The following is a 16,006-nucleotide window of genomic DNA, read 5'->3' as shown; positions in this document are numbered from 1 at the left end:
GCCGAAGCCTGGCCAGCGGCAACACGTTGCTATAATTTCCGCGTTGTGCAGGGTTCAGCGGAAAGTCGCATCCCGAATGGACCAGGTGTGTGGAGACCTTAACCCAGAGTTGCGCCAGCTCGCAGATCTGCTCCGGAGAACAAACTAAACATATAGACGCAGCGATTTTCGACTAGGGGCTCTGGTCGGACGGTCAGTCAAAGTAATCCCCACCAAATACTGAAAACTCCTCGGATTTAGACAATTTTATTATGAGAATGCACCAAAATCGTTTTTAAAATATTTTATTTTATTCTTGATCGATTTTCGTGGCCAAAAGTGTGTGTGTGTGGGGGAGGGGGGGGGGGGGCGTCGGACCGGCATATTTTCAAGAATGTGTGTGTGTGTGGGGGGGGGGGTTCCGGACCCCTCCGACCCCCCCCCCCCCCGTCGGCGACGCCCCTGCATCGACCAGCGGTCCCCCATTCATTCGGAATCGTACCCCATTCCGAGGATCCATGCCAGGGTATATTGAGTATCCATGCTTCCGGCGGCTAAGTGCAACGCCACAAACCCGTCCGTTCGCAAACGGCCTAGGCCATTCGCGAATGGCCGGCCATTCGCAAACGGACTAGTCCGTTTGCGAACGGACCGCCATTCGCAAACGGCCTAGTCCATTCGCGAATGGACTAGTCCGTTCGCAAACGGACTAGCCTTCGCACTTGGCCCGTAACATATGTAGCTTACCGACCACGGTAAGGACCGCGCTGGTCAACAGCCACGCTGGGAGCGCCGGACCGCTCACAAACCTCGCTAGGAGCGCCCGGCGCGCGGCCGGTTGGCCGTAGAAGCCGGCAGGGTCGGTGGTGGGCGCGGTCACCGCCGGTATTGGATGGGCCCGGCCGAGAAACGGTGACAGTGCCGGCCACCGGCTGGGCGCGCAGACGGTCCGCGGCACGGCAGGCGTCTCCGCCGCACTGTCATATTGGGGGAGGTGTCTGCGGTTCAGGTCCTGAGATGGCATACCTCGGTAGGTCGGCCGGGTTGATTTGGCCCCTGACACGGTCCGCTGTGCTACCATTGACCTCGGGGAAGGAAGGGGGAAGAAAGAAAGGAAAGGAAAAGGAAAGGGTCATTTCCACGAGTTGGCTGTCTGGTCGAAAGTATTAGCTACGCATTTGTTTCCCAGAGTGCGTTTATTATATTTACAGAGGTGTGCGAAGTTGCAGACCCTGCCTGTCATATTTTTAGTGTGGCCTGGCTTATACTACAGGGGATGACCTTGTGATATAATGGACTTTTTATTATGTTTTGGCATTTTTAATTGACACTTCACTTCATTCAACGGCTCTTGAACCTCATACCTTGTGCCTCGTATCCCGTACATCATCACAACACTTCTTTTGGAGGATAAACGTGAAGCACCATTGTGTAGCTAATATTTTACATGCTGTCCTGTGGACATAAATAAGAAAAAAATCAACTAACGGTGTTTTACCGTGTTGTAAACACGGTGCATACTGCACATGTTTGTAGGAGCTGAGTGAGAGCTCCCTTCTGTTCTGAGGGAGCTCGAGTTGGGCATAGTAATAGAAGTATGTACATTGTATAAGCACTAGAGCAGAATTTTTAAGGAAATGTGTTTTTGTGTGCTTCCAAACTGATGGCAAAGCTATCAGTCATACGCACATATACTTATACAGACGTTGTTACATAGCCCTCTACACACCTATGTAGAGGTAAATAGACGTCTAAGGTCGTTATTTCCGTTAACTTCCTTATTCCTCCCCACCCGTTGCCCTGCTGCGACTTGTATTGGTCTATGTAATCATAATGGATCTATTTTAGACTCTATTAATGCTTAATTAAGTTGGCTTCAGTATATAATTACCTGCCACCTGCTACACATTCGCTATTCGTTTTTGTCATGCCGCATGTGCTTCTAATTGGTATCCACTTTTGTGATCGTTTTTCTCGCTCGAGTCAAGTGATGCAGATGCTTTCATATGAAATTGACCCTGCCCTAGCAACCTGACCTCATTATCGAGCTTATCAAGGTATTGCGCCAAATGTGGGTGGTGCACTCGGCGGGGCGAGCCAAATTCGCTCGAAAAGGCAAACACTCGCTTTTATCATAAGCTCTTTCAGCGAGGCGCTGTGATGGGAGCGTCAGGTATAACTTATAATAATTCTGTGCTGCCGGAAAGGCGAGGGAGAAAAACTAACTCGGAATATTCCGGGCGTTGGTGCGCGTTATCGTTACTTTATTTTCTCTACACGGATGCATTCTGAATCTGATGTAGCTGAAAGTGATAGTTCGCTAGTATTTGAGTTCAATATGACATCCGTGAACAATAATAGCACCGCCGCAGTCGACTGATTTGCCCGGCTTGGTTTTTAGAACTGCTGTACTATTCTGTGATCAATTTTAACCCGCGCCCAGATGGGGTCTGCCGAGCAACGCGGTCTGTGGCGCGCTAGCGCCAGTAATTTAGCTGTGGCGTGCCCTCCGGCCAGCCTGCCTTTGCGCCGCCGATCGCCGCCGCGCGCCATGTTTACAATTTTATCAAGAACGTTTGTTTTCCTCTTTTATATTATTGTAAATTCGTTATTATCGTCACTTCTGTTTTATAGATTTCAACCGTATTTCATATTTGTCCTTGCTTTAATTTGTTGTAATTTCTAGATTGACTTTTCGCCGTTTCCATATACTCGATTCGTTTTTGATTATGTAAAAAAGTGTTTTAACTTTTGGCAGTGTAGTTCCGCCCCCATTTACTTCCTGTTCGTTTTGATCTCTATGGCTTTTGGCACGTGCTCTCAGTTCAAATATAAATTTAGTGTCCGTACGCAGAGTGTCAGAGAGGCTGAGTATTTCGACGAGTTCCTAGTTTTATTTCTCACGTTTTTCTCCCAGTTTCAACCCATATCTAACCATCGTTTCACTGTTTATTTCGTTCTTTCATTGTGGGTAATTTCCTTTCTTCCGAACACGCACCTATTTAACCTGAGACCCACATTCTGGTGACCCCGACGTGATTGAAGTGATGAGTTTAACCTGTTGATATATCCTGTGCTTTTGTTGCCATTTTTTGTGCTTTTTGTTGCTAACCTTGACCTTGCCTACCTACTCGTCATGCCTCACTCTGACGGATGATGTGCTTGTGGCTGAGTCCCTGGCCCTGCCTTCTGCTGTTGGTGCTGTTTTCGCACCCGCGTGCAGCCTGACAAACCAGCTGTCTCGCACTTCCGCTGAGCAGCCCCCCGCCGTCAACCAGCACCAGCAGCAGGACGAGAGAGGCGACCAGCAATAAGTCGATACGACCCTGCTGCACAGGATGACGACCCTGCCGCGCAGGACGCAGCCGCCTCTCCTGGGGCCTCTGTCAAGCCGCACCTGGCAGGAGCTCCGCCGGTTGACTACCAGTTGACTGCCTCAGCTGCTGGGACACCAGTCAACGCCGTCACTGTGGACGTCACCGACCTGCACGCCATCTGAACCACAGATGAACGACCTGAAGACCGCCTCATTCTTCGAGTGCAGGAGACATCCTGACTCCTGACGACTGACGTTTGTTTCCTCATGTTGACCTTTCCATTATTTTCCTATCCTGGCCCGCTGTTGTTCCTTCCAGTGTATGCTGAGGTCTCTGTACCCCTTCTGGCTCATTTTCTGTCGTCTTGTGGTTGACTCTGCTTCCTACTTCCCAAACAATCCAGGTGCGTTCCTGGTCAACCAGTCCTGACCAGCCACCTCCAGTCCAGACTCTCCTGTGCCAGCGACCCCTCCATCTTGGAGCAGTTCCAGCCTGGAGAGACCTCGGACGCCTGCCTGATACCTGCCAGCCACCACATAGACACCGGCAGCTCGCCTCCAACGTGCCAGCCCAAGATGACTGCCGCCTGTACCAGCAAACGACACAACGTGGACTCGGTGCTGCCCGCACCGACCCGGACCGACGAGCTGCTGGTCACCGCGCCACCACCGGACGCCGAGCCGCTCGCCGTCGAGTCGCTCGCCGCCGTGCTGCGCCCGGCCGCCGGGTCGCTGGCGACCGCCGCGCACCGGACGTCGATCCGCTCGTCGCCTCGCCGGTCCCGGCCGCCGGGTCACTGGTGACCACCGCGCAGGCCCGCTTTTGTGAATTGTGATGTGATGTGATGGCTCCGCGACTAAGAGGGGGAGCAGTGTGGCGCGCTAGCGCCAGTAATTTAGCTGTGGCGTGCCCTCCGGCCAGCCTGCCTTTGCGCCGCCGATCGCCGCCGCGCGCCATGTTTACAATTTTATCAAGAACGTTTGTTTTCCTCTTTTATATTATTGTAAATTCGTTATTATCGTCACTTCTGTTTTATAGATTTCAACCGTATTTCATATTTGTCCTTGCTTTAATTTGTTGTAATTTCTAGATTGACTTTTCGCCGTTTCCATATACTCGATTCGTTTTTGATTATGTAAAAAAGTGTTTTAACTTTTGGCAGTGTAGTTCCGCCCCCATTTACTTCCTGTTCGTTTTGATCTCTATGGCTTTTGGCACGTGCTCTCAGTTCAAATATAAATTTAGTGTCCGTACGCAGAGTGTCAGAGAGGCTGAGTATTTCGACGAGTTCCTAGTTTTATTTCTCACGTTTTTCTCCCAGTTTCAACCCATATCTAACCATCGTTTCACTGTTTATTTCGTTCTTTCATTGTGGGTAATTTCCTTTCTTCCGAACACGCACCTATTTAACCTGAGACCCACAGGTCTGATGGGGGGGGGCATTTTGCCCCCCCCTCAGATCTCGAGAACTACGCAACATAGCGACAAGCGGTAAACGGTGTTGGATAGCCCCAACGGGGAACTACCTTGTGACCCAATTTCATTGACCTCGGTCGAACCGATGACGTCACAGGTCAGGTCAAAGGTCGAATTTTCACCGTTTACAGGCATTTCAAGAAATGCGTTGTAAAATCGAGTAAAATGCATTTCATTGAAAATCATCGATGGGAAAATGTTCTTCAAACACATATTTTGCTATTTGAGGTCACTGATACCAGGTCAGGTCACAGAGGTCAGGTCAAGCTGGGGGGGGGGGGGGTCACAATATGAAAGTGTCGTGTGATACATGTTTTATGGTCCATTTTACATGACAAATGCGATTATGTGGGTCAGACAGACTTTAGGGCCAGCTTAGGTCACGTTTTGGTCAAGGTCAGGTCAAGGTCAGGTCAAGGTCAGGTCAAATTAGGTCAAATTTCAAAGTTGACATTTTTGCATAAAATGGTTATCGATTCGATGCAGCTCGTCACGGGGAGTTCAATGGTGGTCTCCGTTTTGCGCTACGAGGTCTAGAATGGCTAAAAATTGAGTTCAAAAATTTGACGTCATCAATTTTTAACAGTTTTTTCGCTATAACTTGGCCAAAAAAAGAGGTATCGATCTAAAATTTGGTATGTATATCGAAAAGCGCAGGGACTATCACATATATTCCGGTTTTTTCGAAATTCGATTTTTTTTTTGGAATTTTTTGAGTTTTTCTAAAAAAATCATTTTTTTTTATTTTTTGGGGTCAAAATCCCAAAATTTCGAAAATCCGAGATAGCAGTTTTGTAGCGCCGTCTTTTCTCTACACAACCACATAAAGAACTTTAAAATTGCTTGTTAACTGTAGAATTGGTGAGCGTTTCAAGATGTCATGTTTTTTGCTCATTTTTACTCGAACATGACCTCAGTTTGACCTCAATAACTCCTGACCTGAGGTGACCTGTGACTTGAAATTTTGTGTGCAGGTGTCAAATTGATGCCCGGTAAGGTACCCAAAATTAATAAACTACACGTAAACGAATTTCGACTAAAACACTTCATTTGCAAGTAGGTATACGAGTCAAGTACAGCAAACAAGACGCTGTCTAATTGCAACGCTGCTCCAAGTGGTGATGCCCTAAATATTACACCGACTTTCAACCGCACATCAGCTTTAGAGGTTATGTCACGTATAATTGTACTTTAGGACCATCTATACGATAGAGCTCTCGACAGCCACTGCGCATTTTTTAGCATCATTTTTTGTTGATAAACTGAGCTGAGCTGTTTTAGGAAAATCGGCTCTTTTTGTTCCCATGTGAGGGTCCTGGCGGGGCGCCGGTCCACAATGCCCCGCCGTAACACATTGGTGGATGACGCTATTAGCTCAGCTACAAGAGCGCTGGTCGTTTCCGCCGCCAATCCGGCCGAGCGGCTACAATGCGGGTGTGCGCCGGAGCGTGGCTCCGGCCCGTATCCCTTCTGCCGGCCACCGCGGCAGTCGATACTCACTCGCAGGGTGGGCGGCTGCTGTGGGGCCTCGGGAAATGTCCGTACCGACAGACTGCTCCGGAACGGGTGGGGCGTCTGGGGTTCACCTGCTCTTTAAATTAAATGCCTGAAGAAATCTGAAATTGGCTGCGTCATATCGCGGATTGAATTCAATGGCACTTAGAATGTTGTGCAAACACATGTTGCTAGCAAGTCAGATAATTACCCGATAAGTCTATTAGCTCCAAAATGGTTTGTCAAATTGAGAAATCCTCTGCGGTATTGGCTAGATTCTTGTTCGTAAAGTGCGGTGTAAGTTGTAAACCGATGCTTCCAGGTTTGTTTTGTTTTGTTCTGTAAAGAGACTATCAAAGAGCCGAAATGATGGTTTAAATTGGGGTGAAACATTGGTCTGGATGGCGACCCTGGTGAGTCGCCGGGGCTGAGGCCGTCTCAGGGACAGGCCGACCTGTCCCGCAACGGTCACCCCACTACATAGAGGCATGATATGAACGGAGCTACTCGCGTCGTGCGAACGTGATTGTTCAGTTCGAAACGGGGGGGGGGGGGGGGGGCTTGGTGCCTTGTTTGCCCTGGAGGTACATCAGAGGGATAGGAGAATGCTTTCATGCAGATACAACAATGTCTTCCCCTTTACATTACATTTAAGCTCCTGTGAGCCTTGTCAACCTCGCCACAAGCTGGGATTTTTGTTGTAATTTTACATGAATATTAATTTGACCGCGGCGGGACTACTACGATCCAGTTTCACTTGCTTGGTGGTATACTTAGCATGAAGCTTAGTTTTCCTTTTCTCAACCGTACTCTAGGATGTTCATCATTTAGGCATATTTGGCGTATGCGATATTTTACATCTTACGTAAGATCATTTTGGTGTTACCGTCAACCATGTAATCATTATATCATGCTGTTACGCAACTGGAACACAGTTACATCTATATGCGCTGCATGTGTCTCATTTTTCATTTAGGGCTATAACTGTTATTTATGCGAGACAGCTCATATTCTCTGTCTGCTTTGGCCGCCGTTATAATGTTTTACAGCTCCGCACACCACCAGTTAGTCGCCCCGTCCCTGCCCCCGCACTCAGCCGAGTTGGGTCGGCAGCACCGCCTCAGTGCGGCGCGTGCTGGCTCTCCGTACTGGCGGAGAGGCCGGCCGCCCAGTACTGCTAAACGGTGACAAATGGACCCGGCATAAAGCGATACATGCGTCGTAACACGGCCCCGTGAAATAACATCCCGCGCCATTGCAGGAGGCATGTAAATAAGCTCAATTTCGACTTCTGTTTGTTTTAGGTCAAGACAGCCTATATTAGATGTATAAACATATGACAATCCAAATTCAATGCAAATTCATTTCGGCCACCAGAGGTCAACGGCGGTGGAGAGAGGTCATTAAAAATCACGGGCCCCTGATTGTCACAGCAAAATGTGACCCACCCATTGGAGGTAGGGCGCTCATTGCGGAACCACCAAACGACTCGTCCCGACCGGACGTTATTTTTCCATTAGGTATCAATTTCACCTCCAGCAGTTTGGGCCGGACATGGAGCCGACGTGCCTCGTTGCGCGGTATCTGCGCTGTCCCGACCGGCAGCGCCGCAGTAATCAGGCGGCCCTTCAGCCGCTTCCAAGTGGCGCAAATGGCGCGCTGGCCGCCCTGTCATCTTGAGCCAGAATGTGGGCCTCTCCGGTGGCCATGAGACCACGGACCGCCAGCCGGCCGGCCAATGCGGCCGAATGAGCCATTCAGGCGTGCCGTCCCAGTCGCCTGCGATGCAGCCGGTTAGAGCCGACAGGCCGACTGCGGGCTGAGTTACGAGGCGTGCCGGGATAAAGCGGCGATGGACGGGACTCGACTGCTCCGAGTCGGATGGGACTGACGCCGGTTCGGGCAGAGACTGGTGGGGCAGAGACTGATCGGACAGGGACTGGTTGGAGCGACTGGTGGGACACAGTGGTGGGACGGACTGACTGGTGTGACTGACTGGGGGGGGGGGGGGGGGCAGACTGGTCAGACACAGGATGGTAGGGCATACTGCTCCTACTCAGTGTCAACCATCATCCATCAATCATCATCAACCATCCACGGCAGCGTGGATGGCTGATAATCGATGACGCAATTTAAACGCCACAAAGTTGGGCTAACGCTGCGGCACCGAGCGAGCGATTGTGGCAGCTCGGCCGATTGCATTTGGTGCGTTGGGATATGACAGCGTCTCGGCTCAATCGGTGGGTTTTGGTATGACGGCGGCTCCGCTGTTTGGTTGGTGGGATATGACGGCGGCTGGCTCGGCTCATTTGATGGGTTTAGGCACGACAGCGACTCTGACGGCGGCGTTGGAGCGCTGACTTTGCTGCCACCGTCCCACGTAACGCTGGATCAATGTATTACAAAGGTAGCCTTATGTGTATCACATCATGATGAGTAAACTAGCCTGACACATGTGGATTTATCTGCAAACTGTCAACCATTGCTCACGTCTGCTTTCGTGGGAAGGCTGCATGGAGGTGGAAAACTGGATTAACAGAAGAAAGCTATTCTCACTTTCTGTCTCGAAGTTTTCTTTGAATCAAAACAAGCCCCACTGGAGTGGACTCTCCTTCTCATAGGCATACGAGAAGGATGAATGCGCATTTGCTCACCATACCACTTTGTTTTCTGCATAACCCTTTCGGTCTCACAAGACCAATGCAGAGCCGGAAGGATGATAGGAATTAGGGGGAGACAATGGTCTAGGCAGGCACCCTAGTGAGTCACCAGGGCTGAGCCCTTCCTAAAGGACAGACCGACCGTCCCCCAGAGTACTCACTGCACCCGGCTACGGGGTGCGCTCCCTCGGGAGCAGCGGTGCCGCTCCACTGGGAGCAGCCCGCATGGAATAAAGTTGTCTGTCCAGCCCGGAGAGAGGATTGCGGCGTGGATGAGAAGGATTTGAACATCCTGAGGATGGAAACGACGGACGGTGTGACCTCAAATGACCTCAGTCACGCTGTAAATGATGCTATATGAAGTACATTACATGACTGACCTTTTGCCAGGTAATCTGTGCAAATATAAGAGAATCACAGATTTAAATTACACAGAAACCCGAGACCTTCCGAAAGCTAGTCTCTCTATGAAACATTTTTGTCGTCGAATGTTGCAAAAAAATCATTTTGTAGGATCGTGCCGATATATTTTTTATTTGACATTATAGGTCACTAAACTGACCGGACCAGAAAATAAGGTAGGTGCCGAAACGTCCAGTCTAAGTAAAGGTCGGGCGGCATATGTTACAGGTGGTTTTAGATGTAGGTATCCATTATCCAGTGTTTTCTGAACAATAGAAAAAAAAACGTCAGGGGCGCTACTAATGCAGTTCCGCCGGGGAGGGCTACCAGAAAGTAGAGCGGGCAGCGATTGTCAGAATGGTGGCTGGTATTTCCCTGGTTTAGACATTGCAGTACAGGTAATAGCTTTTCTTATTGAGTAACATGTAATGCTTTTATCTTACCTTAATATATTTCCGTTTGTTTTGTGGCGACTCCCGGATCTCCGCTTTATTTGAACGGGAGATCGTGCATTAATTCTCTGCTCGGTGTCCGTTCCACTGTTGGAGACCTATGTCCTGGTATTGACATAATTTGCAGATTTTTTACTGCTCTGGGTGGTGACATGTAAGCTCCGAACATAAAAGCTCATTTTACATGCTTCACAGAAAAGGTGTCGTATAAAAGTGCACCCTATTGAAGGCTTTCCCGAAGAGGTTTAATTGACTTAGCTTTCGCCAGAGTAGCGGGAAGTGCCTCTCATCGTCTTGTGGCGTTACCGCTCTTTCATTTTTACGAACCTCATTAGCGTTTTGTTACCTTACAGGCCCGGAACCACGTACCGGCTCAGCAGCAGCGGGAGGCCAGGACGGCAGCGGATCGGCAGCCGGGTCGCGCCGCGCCCCAGCCAGCCCACAGTCCGGAGAAACAGCAGCAGCGGCAGCAGGCGGCCCAAAAGGTCCCTCAGCCAGCGGCGGCGGCGGTCAACCGGGCGTCCCCGGCGGGCGGCGGCAGTCCCCACCGACAGAAGGTCAGTTCCCACCTACAGGTCAGTCCCCTTCAGTCCCCACCGACAGGTCAGGTACCCCCCCCCCCCCTCCCCACCGACAGGTCAGGTACCCCCCTCCCCACCGACAGAAGATCGGGTTCCCCCAACTCCCCACCGAAAGAGGGCAGAACTCTCCTAAGTCCGCACAGCTAGGCTAGTTCCCCCTCGTTACCCCCGCCAGTGGGTCTATGCTTTCAGCACCCCGCCAGAGATCTGCAGTTTCCCCGCCATTCCCCCCCCCCCCCCAGGGGCCAATTTTCCGTCAGTCCCCACCGCCAGTGAGTCTGTTTCTCTCCAGTTCCCGCCGTCGTCCACTGGCTAGTTCCCCCCCCCCCCACCTCCCTTTCGTGCCCCGATCCCCATCTCGCCCGTGCAGTGGAACGATCCTCCCCGTACCGGGGTTGGGCTCATGCCTGACGCCTCCGTGATCTAGACACTCTGTTGGCTGAGTAAAGGCCGATCGCCCACTGGTGGCAGTTCCTGCTCCTGGAACCACCCGCCACAGTGGGGTCACGACAGGAAAAAAAACAAAGAAGAACAAAAAAAAAATGTTGAGACCATGACCGATGGTCCGTCCCCTTCGCTGGCTCGTCTCTGACTGTCCTATATCCCGCGCTCCCCTCGTGCCTCCCGCCCCAGCCCGCCCGCTCCGCTTATCTCTCTCCCTCCCACCCTCCCTCCCTCTCCCTCGCTCTCTCCGGCATCTGTCTGCCCTCGCCCAACGCCTCTTAGCCGGGGGGCCGCTAAGTTGCCATTGGGCTCATGCCTGACGCCTCCGTGATCTAGACACTCTGTTGGCTGAGTAAAGGCCGATCGCCCACTGGTGGCAGTTCCTGCTCCTGGAACCACCCGCCAAACCCCGCCAAACGGAGCGACCACGCAATAGGCCACGTAGCTAATTGTAAGCTCCTAAGAGCTTCCACGGCCACTCGTAGTGTTCCCTAGAGATCGGGACCGGAACCATCCGGAGCGGTCTGCCCCCAAGGGCAGGAACCCGAGAGCTGGTCCAGCCCACTGTAAGCTCCCAAGAGCTCACAACCACTCGCCATGCTCCCTTGAGCTCGCGACAGGAAAACCCCCGTAGCAGTCTGCCCCCGGGGCCAGGAACTCCCAAAAGCTTAACCAGCCAACTGCAAGTTCCCAATTGAGCCCCCACGGCCACCTATCATACTCCCTTGAGCTGCGCCAGGAAACGCCCGTAGCGGTCTGCCCCGAGGGCATTAAGCTCCCAAGAGCTCGCGCAGTCAAGTGGAGAGCTCCCGAGAGCTGCCACGGCCACCCGTCATGTTCCCTAGAGCTCGCGCAGGGGAAAACACCCGAAGCGGCCGGTCCTTAAAGGCAGGAAGCTCCCGAGAGCTTGTTTAGCCAACTTTAAGCTCCTAAGAGCTCTCGCAAATCGCAGCCATCCGTGATGCTCTCTTGCGCTCCCTAGAGCTCGTGGCATGAAACATACGTAGCGGTCTGCCCCCAGGGCAAGATGCTCTCAAGAGCTCGGAGCTCGCATAGCCAAATGTAAGCTCCCAAGAGCTCTCGTCAGCAACCTTAGAGCAATAAGCTCCCGAGAGCTCGCCCGGTTACCCGTCATGCTCAATAGAGCTCCCGCTGTGAACACTCTTAGCGGTCTGCCCCCAACGGCAAGAGGCTCCTAAGAGCTCGCACAGCCAACTGTAAGCTCCCAGGAGCTCTCGACACGAACCCCATAGAGGCTTCCCCCGAGGGCAATAAGCTCCCAAGAGCTCGCACGGCCATCCGTCGGCTCCCAAGAGCTCGCGACAGTAACACCCGTATCCGTCTGCTCCCAATGACAATAGGCTCCCGCCGGCTCGAGCAGGCGCTTGTGCTCCTAAAGCTTCCAACAGTAGCGCCTATGCGATCTGCCCCCAAGAGCAATAGCTCTGAAGAGTTTGCGCAGCCACCCGTCCGGCTCCAACGAGCTCTCGACATTGGCACCCATAGCGGTCTGCCCCCAAGGGCAAGAAGCTCTCGCGAGCTCGCGCAGCCATCCTTCAGGCTCCCAATAGCTCTCTACAGTAGCACCCATAGCGGTCTGCCCCCAAGGGCAATGAGCTCCCGAGAGCTCGCACAGTAACCCGTCATGCTTCCTGGAGGTCGCGACAGAAAACTATCGTAGCTGCTAGCCCCCAGGGCAAGAAGCTCCAAATAGCTCGCCCGGCCACCGGTCAGGCTCCCAAGAACTCTCGACAACAGTGGCCTTGGCGGTCTGCACCAAGGGCAGTAGTACCCAATAGCTCGCGCAGCTCCCTTCGTCAGGCTCCCAGGAGCTCTCGACATCAGCGCCCAAAACGGTATGTCCCAGGGCAAGAGCACCCAAAAGCTCGCACAGCCACCTGACATGCCCCCAGAGCTCTCGACAGTAGAGTCACTAACGGTGTGCCCCCAAGGGCTATAAGCTCCCAAGGGCTCGCACCGCCAACTATGATCTCCCAAGAGCTCGCGCGGCCACCCGTCATGCTCCCAAGAGCTCTGGACAGTAGCGCACATGCAGCCTGCCCTCGCACCGTCAACTATGATCTTCCAAGAGCTCGCAAGCCCCCGTCATTCTCCCCCAGCCTCCCGACAGTAGCACCCACGCGGTCTGCCCCCAAGGGCAACAAGCTCCCCAGAGCTTGCACAGCCCCAACGCCCGCACCGGTCAGATGACCGTATAGGTCGCCGGCAGATACAGATAGTCGGACGGGTCGCTCTGGCGCGTCCACACATCCGGAGCTCACACCCGCCGCGGCCCGCGGCCCGGTTGTGAAACGAAAGAATTGCTGGCACACAGCCCGCCGAAAAAAGGCAGCGCGTGACGCCCTCCTCGTCGATCCAGTGCCGGTCCCCGCAACGCCGCGACACGTGCGAACCGTCGCACACTGCCCGCAGATGGCCGAGCCGTTCGCGCCTACCCCCCTGCGAGTGACGAGGGAGGGGGTGGCGAGCGCCCCTGTGTGTGCCGCCCCGCCACTCGAGCCGGCCAAGCGCCCGCCCTGTCACCGCGCCCTCCCCCTCCCCCACCAGGGATGGGGGCGCGCAGCTGTGTGGACGCCGCCCCGCGGCGCATCCTCCAATCCAGTAATTAGACCGGGACCCGCGCGTTGGCCGCGCGGTGGACCTTCGGCCCATATCGCGTGCCCCTCCCCGCGCCGGGCGGTCGCGGCGCAGCGGGCGCGGACACGCGGCGGACAGAGAGAACAGGGCGAACGCAAACATCGGGTAAGATAACCGGACCTCTTACTCCCGCCCAAGGCGAAAAGCACACAGATCTGGGAAGAGAACCGGGCCGCTCCCGGCTACCAAGTACGGCCTTGGGTGTCGCTCCTTGAGGGTCAGGCGCGGCGGCGTCCGGCGAGCGCCAGGGGGCTCCCGACAGTGCCGCACCCAGTAGCTGCGCCTAAGGGCAATAAGCTTCCAAGAGCTCGTAGGGCTGCCGTCGGTCCCACAGGGAAAGCTCCCAAGAGCTCGTACAGCTTCGGTCGCCCAAAGAGCAATAAGCTCCCAAAAGCTCGTACAGCTTTCGTCGCCCCAAAGGGGAGCAAGCTCGCCCCAAGGGCAATAAGCTCCCAAGAGCTCATACAGCCGTCGTCGCCACTAGGTGCAATAAGCTCCCAAGAGCTCGTACCGCCTCAGTCGCCCCCAAGGGCAATAGGGCTACCGTCACCCCCAAGGGCAGCAAGCGCTAAGCTACCAAGAACACCTACAGCTACCGTCGCCCCCAAGGGCAGAAAGCTCTCCCCCAAGGGCAATAAGCTCCCAAGAGCTCGTACAGCCATCGTCGCCCCAAGGGCAAAGCTCACATGAGCTCGTACAGCGACCGTCGCCCCCAAGGGCAGCAAGCTCGCTCCCAGGGCAATAAGCTCCCAAGAGCTCGAACGGCCGTCGTCGTCCTCAAAGGCAAGCTTCAAGAGCTCGGACGTGTGCTGAAGCCTTCGAGGGCAGGCATCAAGCTCGCCCCCAAGGGCAATAAGCTTCCAAGAGCTCATACAGTCATCCATCGTCGCCCCCAAGGGCAGTGAGCTCCTAAGAGCTCATACGGCTACTGTCGCCTTCGAGGGCAGCAAGCTCGCCCCTAAGAGCAAAAAGCTCCTAACAGCCCGTACAGCCAACGTCGCCCCCAAGGGCAAGAAGCTTCCAAGAGCTACCGTCGCCCCAGGGGCAGCAAGCTCGCCCCCAAGGGCGATGAGCACCCAAGCACTCGTGCAGCCATCGTCACCCCAAGGGCAATAAGCTCCCAAGAGCTCGTACAGCTACTGTCGCCTTAAGGGCAGAAAGCCCGCCTCCAAGGAAAAATAAGCTCCCAAGAGCTCGTACAGCCATCGTCGCCCCCAAGGGCAATAAGCACCCGAAGGCTCGCACGGTTACCGTCGCCCCCAAGGGCAATAAGCTCCCAAGAGCTTATACAACCATCGTCGCCCCCAAGGGCAAAGCTCCCAAGAGCTTGTATAGCCTCAGTCGCCCCCAAGGGCAATAAGCTCCCAAGAGCTTGTACAGCCATCGTCGCCCCCAAGGGCAATAAGCTCCCAAGAGCTCGTACGGCTACCGTCGCCCCCCAGGGCAGCAAGCTCGTCGCCCCCAAGGGCATTAAGCACCCAAAGGCTTGTACGGTTACCGTCCCCCCCCCCCAAGAGCAATAAGCTCCCAAGAGCTTGTACAACCATCGTCGCCTCAAGGGCAAAGCTCCCAAGAGCTTGTACAGCCTCAGTCGCCCCCAAGGCCAATAAGCTCCCAAGAGCTTGTACAGCCAGGTCGCCCCCAAGGGCAATAAGCTCCCAAGAGCTCGGACGGCTACCGTCGCCCCCAAGGGCAGCAAGCTCGCCCCAAGAGCAATAAGCTCCCAAGTCGCCCCCAAGGGCAATAAGCTCCCAAGAGCTTGTACAGCCATCGTTGCCCCCAAGGGCAATAAGCTCCCAAGAGCTCGTACGGCTACCGTCGCCCCCAAGGGCAGCAAGCTCGCCCCCAAGAGGAAGAAGCTCCCAAGAGCTCGTACAACCATCGTCGCCCCCAAGGGCAAAGCTCCCAAGAGCCCGTGCAGCCTCAGTCGCCCCCCACGAGCAAAGCTCCCGAGAGCTCGTACAGCCTCAGTCGCCCCCAAGGACAATAAGCTCCCAGGAGCTTGTACGGCCGTCGTCGCCCCCAAGGGCAATAAGCTCCCAAGAGCTCGTACAACCATCGTCGCCCCCAAGGGCAAAGCTCCCAAGAGCCCGTGCAGCCACAGTCGCCCCCAAGGGCAATAAGCTCCCCAAGAGCTTGTACAGCCATCGTCGCCCCCACGGGCAATAAGCTCCCAAGAGCCCGTGCAGCCTCAGTCGCCCCCAAGGGCAATAAGCTCCTCAAGAGCTTGTACAGCCATCGTCGCCCCAAAGACAATTAACTCCCAAGGGCTGTAACAGCTACCTTCGCCCCCAAGGGGCAGCAAGCTCGCCCCCCAAGGGCAATAAGCTCGAGAGCTAGGACAGCTACTGTCGCCTTCAAGGGCAGGAAACTCCCAAGAGCTCCCACCGCCCACGGCCGCCCGTCAGACCCGCGATAGTGGCGCCCGTAGCGGTCTGCCACCCCCCCCCCCCCCCCGGTCATCCCGCGGCGCTTGCCCGGCCGCCACCGGCGCTCTGCTCCTTCAGCGCACCCTGCCGAAGCTTGTCTAAGCTCGTTCTTAT

At 54.4% G+C, this 16,006-nt stretch overlaps 1 protein-coding gene across 1 annotated transcript in view; it reads left to right on the top strand.

The window, feature by feature from the left end:
- Positions 1–16,006, top strand: part of LOC122391645 (translation initiation factor IF-2-like) — a gene marked incomplete at its 5' end in the record, with an annotated part of 72,479 nt that overhangs the window by 32,964 nt on the left and 23,509 nt on the right. The window contains one exon of the mRNA XM_043385762.1: positions 10,134–10,337. Within this exon, the coding sequence (XP_043241697.1) occupies positions 10,134–10,337 (204 nt within the window). The remainder of the gene's footprint in view (positions 1–10,133; positions 10,338–16,006) is intronic.

The sequence above is a fragment of the Amphibalanus amphitrite genome, unplaced genomic scaffold, assembly GCF_019059575.1.
Source record: "Amphibalanus amphitrite isolate SeventyFive unplaced genomic scaffold, NRLGWU_Aamphi_draft 000447F_arrow, whole genome shotgun sequence".
NCBI lineage: Eukaryota > Metazoa > Arthropoda > Thecostraca > Balanomorpha > Balanidae > Amphibalanus > Amphibalanus amphitrite.
Note: the sequence above shows the minus strand (reverse complement) of the source record. Positions and strands in the feature narration are given on the sequence as shown.